This window comes from Terrapene carolina, unplaced genomic scaffold, assembly GCF_002925995.2.
Source record: "Terrapene carolina triunguis isolate 2854851 unplaced genomic scaffold, T_m_triunguis-2.0 Scaffold95, whole genome shotgun sequence".
Classification (NCBI taxonomy): Eukaryota; Metazoa; Chordata; order Testudines; family Emydidae; genus Terrapene; species Terrapene triunguis.
Window position 1 is genome coordinate 21,628,614 of NW_020664446.1, and position 6,211 is coordinate 21,634,824.

Here is a 6,211-nt window from a genome sequence, read left to right on the forward strand (position 1 = left end):
ACCCAAGGTCCCTGCCTGTGGCTGACAGACCAAATAAGATACACAGGAGGACTTCTCTGCTCCAAATTCTCTTATATAGACTAATGTAGTAGGTCTCAACTTTGGCAGACTTCATCAAGCCCTCAGGAGGGTGTCTGAGTATATACATGTTGCTGGGGAGGGTTCAGATTTTTTTTTTTTAAACATAGGAAGTTCACACAAACTTTAACTTACTCTTAAAAGTTGTTCCAGTAATTACTACAACTGTTATATAAATTACATAAAAAGAACATTACAATTAAAAACCCAACAGCCTAAGCCTTAGAACATATTGAAATTATTATTAAGGAAACATATATGTACTCCAATATCCTTATAGTTCATACAGTCTCTTAACAATAGTGACACACACACTTCATAAATTACCTAAACTCTGACCGCAACATGAACTTACAAACTTTTCCAAAATATACATCACTAATTATGTACTTTAAATAATAGATGGCATACATATAATGACATTTTAAAAAATCCTTTCACCTCTTTGAAGATAGATGTATAATGTTTAATACTACTAAAAATGAAATCATCAAAAATGTAAATCTAAGAAAAAATGAAAATCGTCCCAAGGCAATAATTCTACTAGGGAAGAGTAAAAAAGCCAAACTAGAGTTACAAAACCCCAGAATAAAATCATAAAGTTGATTCAGGTGCATTCTGGAAGGAGGGGAGTTGTCATTGATGTTTTGGATGTAGTCAGAACCAAATTGTCTCCCCATCATGTAGCCTGTTGTGTGTCAAATACTGAAGAATAATAATAAACAGGTAAGTATCCATACTTATAAGCTTATTATAGGCTTCCAACTATCAAATGAATTCCACTGTTTAGTGCTTATGGGCAAAATATATATTAAAACTAAAGAAAAATTATTGGGAAAAGTCTTATAATATCACAAACTACTCTAATATGCAATTAGCTGAATGCCCACTTTACACAGAAATCACACAACTTATGTTTTGGACTCAGCCATCTGGTTTACTTTAAGTAAGCCTGCTTGCTCCTGATACCATGAACGTCTTTGGCTTGCTTTAATTTCTGCCAGAAGGCAGCTACTTTATTGACTTCAAAGGGATTGCAAAGTGTGTGACTGAAAACAGAATTTGGGCTAGAGCAGCTGCAGATTTGTGCACTCCTGTAATATTTGTCATGCCATGCTAGTGTCCTTTCAGGGGCTTTGGTGCACCTGCTGTAAAAGCAGCTACAGATCTCTCTGAACCTTGTGTCGTCTTTTCCTTCACAGTTCAGGCAGGTTTATGTGGCAAATATATTGACATGTATGATCAAATATAAAGTGATATAATGCACCAGTATGGCAATGCTCTCACGCAGCAGGGATGTCCTATAGAAGAGACAAACCTTGCATTGTTTTGGCTACAGCCTATCCAAACTCATTTTTCTTAGCAATTATGCCCTAGGACAACTGACATCACCGTGAATGTAGGCACAATGCCACCCTAACAGATGGGGATGAGTATAGACGGCCAAGAAGCCGAGAATGGGAAAATATGCATGTTGAATATGGTATTCCCAAACCAGAAATGTTGAAACAGCTGTTACTGCTGAACTTGTACTTCCATGACTAAGTGAATATGCCATCAGTACTTAAACTATAAATTGGATTTCCTTTAGAAATAATACTTTTTAAAAGTAACAGCTTCTGCAACTTATTACAATGTGTTATAGGTGCCACAGAAACAGAAATAATAATCTGTATTTATAATGGATTCTTCAAGTCCTTGAGACTCTGAGAAGGAGCCCCTGAAATTGGCTAATGAATTATTATTCTGAACAGCTGGATTCCCGCTGAATAAACGGAAAGAGTATAGAACCCTGTGAGACATTTCTGCTATATAGAAGAGTAATATGTATCCTAGAAATGGAGGAAATACATGAATAATACAAACAACTTCCTTGGCAATATATTCAATGAGTTCGCACATATACTTAAACATTACGCTTCTTTACATTATCTCCATTTCTCAAGAGATATACACAAACTTGTGACCAACATTAAAAAAAAGTTTCTGTAAAGAAGAATCAATGAAAAATGAAGTCCATTTGCTCAGTAGCTGTCGATTTACATCTGGAAATCAGAAATGAAGCAGAAATGTTCCCACTGTCAATTCTTTGTCTAAAAGTTAAACCCTTAAAACGGACCACCAGATGCTTTTTCAACAGACTCCAAAATCTTTTCATTTACTTATCTTTTTTTTGTTATTTTCTCTGGAGTCTGGACCTTCACTATACCTTGAGCAAGAAATGTGGACCTTGACAAAAAGTATTTGATTACCCCTGCCTTAAAACAAGTAACTGAAGCCAATCTTCCACCCTTGGCTAATACAAAGAGTCCCTCCTTCATAGGTGTTTCAAAATGCCATCATTACAAAGATTGTTCTTCAGTGCTAATGTAAATTGCATAAAGTGACCTGCAAAGGGAGGAGGGAGAGGGAGGGGCTTTTGCCCCTTTTTTGTTCTTTTATGATATATAATGGAGGCCTAAAAAGTGAGGTGGAGGAGGGCTCTGCTTGATTTTTTACATTAGAAAGTAAGGTTTTAACTACCATGTCAGATGCCACGTATCACTAGAAACCTCCAGGACTAAGAAATTACAGAAACAAACAAACAAAAAAATGAAACCTTAAAAATCGGAGCGTTGATTTTATTTATTCATAGCATTTAAACCCCTTTGGTTTGGCAACCCCCTTGTGACAGAGTGGCCGATTTCCAGACTCTGCGCAGGGAGGCAGGGCTGTTCTGCCGTCAAGTTCCCGGACTTCACACAAGGATGCAGGGCCGGTATTTTTGCTGCCGTGTCCCGCAGATCCTGCACCTTCATGCCCTCGCCCCCACCCGCACCCTGCCATGTTTCCTGCTCCGAGTCCCTGTGCACCCACCCGGAGCCCCGCCACCCCATCTCCGTGTCCCTCAGCCACCTCCGGGACGCCGCTTAACGGGCCCCGCCGCAGCGCACGGCTCCCCGGCCCGCTCTCAGTCACAGCCCCCAGGCTGGGCAGCGGCCGGGCCCATCCCGCCGCTCACCTGCGTGCGGGGGCCGCCCGTCGCCAGGGCCCGCTGTGCGCCGCCCCAGTCCGCCGCCTGCTCCTCCTCCGCGCTGCGGCCTTCCGGCTCCGGGGCGCCTGCGCGCGGCGGCGGGGCAGCGGCATGGCTACCCGGGCCAAGCGGAGAGCGCCGGGGCCGCCCGAGCGCCGGGAGCCGGACGGGGAGGAGCAGGACTCGGACTCGGAGCAGGGGGACTCGGCCTCCGAGGAGGAAGAGATCAGCGAGGTGACTGGCGAGAGGGCCGGAGGCCCCGCTCTGCGGGCTCCCGGTCCAGCGAGAGCCGCCCCACCCGCGTGGGCCGTGGGGCCCGCTCTGCCTTCCCCTCCCGCGGGTCCCGGAGCCCTTCTGTCTTACGGCCCCCTTGCCAGGGCCGCCCTCCCTCTTTTGCTGCCCCTCTGCCCCTTGCCCCCTCTTCCCACAGCACCGGGGCTACGCTCTTCTTCTCCCTGTCCCCTTCTTAATCTCAGCCCCAGTTACACGTGTCACCAGCCCGTGCCTCAGTTTCCTCAGCTGTAAATTTGGGGGAGGGGTTGCTAAATTTGCGCCCTATGGAAAGTGCGTTGAGCTCTGCAGGTGAAAGTACTATAGGGCAGCTAGGAGGTACTATGCTATCCCCGTGTGTCCCTCTTATAATCTCTCACCCTTCCTTTCTCGAGTCTGTCTTTCTACATGTTAATCTACTCCCCATTTTTGTTTCCTGAAGAGTAACTTTGATTTATTATCTCTGCCCTTCCTGGAAAAACAAAAACAACCGCTCCTAGACTCAGCATTAAATGCAGTTTTCAGGCAACATGCAGTATTTTTAAGCTAATATTTTTGTTGGAGCAAAGCAAAGTAAATTTAGCAAAACTAGAAAATCAAGAAAGGCCAGCTAACAGGCTCAAGTGCTTAGGTTGAGAGAGGGTGATGTCAGTGTTTGATGTACTGGGTTTTATGTGTATTAAAATAATACTAATTGTGAAAGCTTAAATGCAAAGTTAAAGTTAAAAAATTGAACAGTTCAGAGTTAGGAAATGTAAGCAATCTCATAATATTAAGATTATAATACCAACATTTGTTTGCCCATATGGCATGTACTGGTCCTGATCGCACCAATTCAAGGAAATACCTATTTTCTATGGCCCCAATTCTGCAATGCAGAACAAGCTGTAGTATCAAGGAGGCCTGCTTTAGGACCAGACTATATTAAAATATACATTTAACAGCTTAAATAGCAATCCACAATGCAGTGTGTGTGTAATGAGTTGGTTACTGCTAGAGCCTTAACTTCTATATATTTTTACTTTTTAATGTTTATATCTCCAAGCCTGCAATCAGTTCCACATGGATAAATCCCTACATCTATATGGAGCCCTGTTGAAGCCACACAGGGATAAGGGTCTGCCTAAGTAGATTCAAATTGTAGGACCATGGATGACAACTTGTTGAGAAAAGAATTTCTTCAGTCATGGAAGAAACAGGGAAGAGAGAAAACCACATAGGATACCAGAAAATTGATTATTTCTGTACTGATTTCAGTGTGTACTTCCAGAGCTGCATGAAGTTGAAAGTGTGCTCAGTGAACACCGTAGTGAAAATACACTCTCTCTTCTTCAGTAGGGGGAAAAGGGTGGGTTTTTAACTGAATTTAATTAACTCAAAGTAAAATCCTAGAAGACAAAGCAGTTTGTAGTTTTCATGTGAGTTAGTAGGTCAAATTACAGACAAGGCTTCCGTAAAGTCTTCAGCTAGACCTGCTAATGTAACGCCGGCAGACCTCTGTTGTCAGTGGGCAGGATTGAACCTGGGACCTCTGGAGCTAAATACATGAGCTAACAGCCATGTTGCTCTTAGCTAAGGCTTTAGAGCAGACTCATTAATCTCTCTCTAAGTCAGGGGTGGGCAAACTATGGCTCACAGGCTGGATCTGGCCCATCAGGGCTTTGGATCCGGCCTGCGGGATTGCCCCCCATGGCGCCCCGCGCCGCTCTCAGAGGTGGCCGGCACCACTTCCCTGCGGCCCCTGGGCAGGGTGGGGGAAGGGCTCTGTGCGTTGCCCTTGCCTCTAGGCACTCCCCTCCCCCCCCCCCCCCCGCCCTTGGGGACGGGCCCCGGGGGGCGGGCCAGGGCCAGGGCCCCAGAACCCTCTTCCCCCCGCCCCCCCCCTCCAAGGGGCCGCAGCACTTTCTGGAGCAGCACGGCATGGGGCCAGGGCAGGCATGCAGGGAGCCTGCCCTGGCCCCGGTGCACGCCACTGCCACTGGAGCGGGCCGGAGTCTGAACCCTACCTGCACCCCAACTCCCTGCCCTAAGCCCCCTGCCTGCACCTCACACCCCTCCTGCACCCCAACTCCCTGCCCTGAGCCCCCTGCCACACCCTGCACCCCTCCTGCACTCCAACCCCCTGCCCTGAGCCCCCTCATACACCTAACACCCCTCCTCTGCCCCAATCCCTTGCCCTGAGCCCCTTCCTGCACACCGCACCCCCTCCTATACCCCGCACTCCCTCCCACACCCCAACCCCCTGCCCCAGCCCTGCATACAATTTCCCCACCCAGATGTGGCCCTCGGCCCAAAAAGTTTGCCCACCCCTGCTCTGAGTGGTTTCGGTGCCACTAGATGGGGCAAAACACCACACCCAGAAGATGTGTAAGTTACACTAAAACATGTGAAAACTACAAACTGCCTTGACTTCTAGGATTTTACTTCTAGTTAAGAAGACACTTGTTTTCCTGGTGAAGACACAACCTAAGACCCTGTTTTGATTGGGGGAGTGAGGTATGTTTCAATCATGGTAACACTGAGTTAGCTTTACATGATGGGATCTCTTGGGTATATCTACATTGCCAAAAAAAAAAAAAAAAAGAAATCCCTGTGGCAGCAAGTCTCAGAGACCAGACTTGTGCTTGTGGGGCCTTCGCTACATGTTAAAAATAGCAGTGTAGATGTTCCCACTTGGGCTCTGAAACCCACTCCCCTCACCGGGTTTCAAAATCTGATCTCCAGCCCAAGCAGGAATGTCTATGCTGTTATTTTTAACATCATAGTGCAGGGGTCGGCAACATTCGGCACGCGGCTCGCCAGGGTAAGCACCCTGGCGTGCCGGGCCAGTTTTATTTACCTGCTGACGCG

At 46.4% G+C, this 6,211-nt stretch overlaps 2 protein-coding genes across 2 annotated transcripts in view; one reads left to right on the plus strand and one right to left on the minus strand.

Annotated features, from left to right (window-relative positions):
* The window catches only part of UROS (uroporphyrinogen III synthase), a 37,475-nt gene extending 33,990 nt beyond the window's left edge, over positions 1–3,485 (minus strand). Inside the window, 1 exon segment of the mRNA XM_026650953.2 lies at positions 3,080–3,485. The gene's annotated coding sequence lies outside the window, so the exon portion shown is untranslated.
* Positions 3,486–4,494: 1,009 nt separating this feature from the next.
* The window catches only part of BCCIP (BRCA2 and CDKN1A interacting protein), a 19,591-nt gene continuing 17,874 nt past the window's right edge, over positions 4,495–6,211 (plus strand). Inside the window, 2 exon segments of the mRNA XM_026651063.1 lie at positions 4,495–4,551; positions 4,554–4,709. Of these exon segments, the coding sequence (XP_026506848.1) occupies positions 4,510–4,551; positions 4,554–4,709 (198 nt within the window). The 5' untranslated portion in view covers positions 4,495–4,509.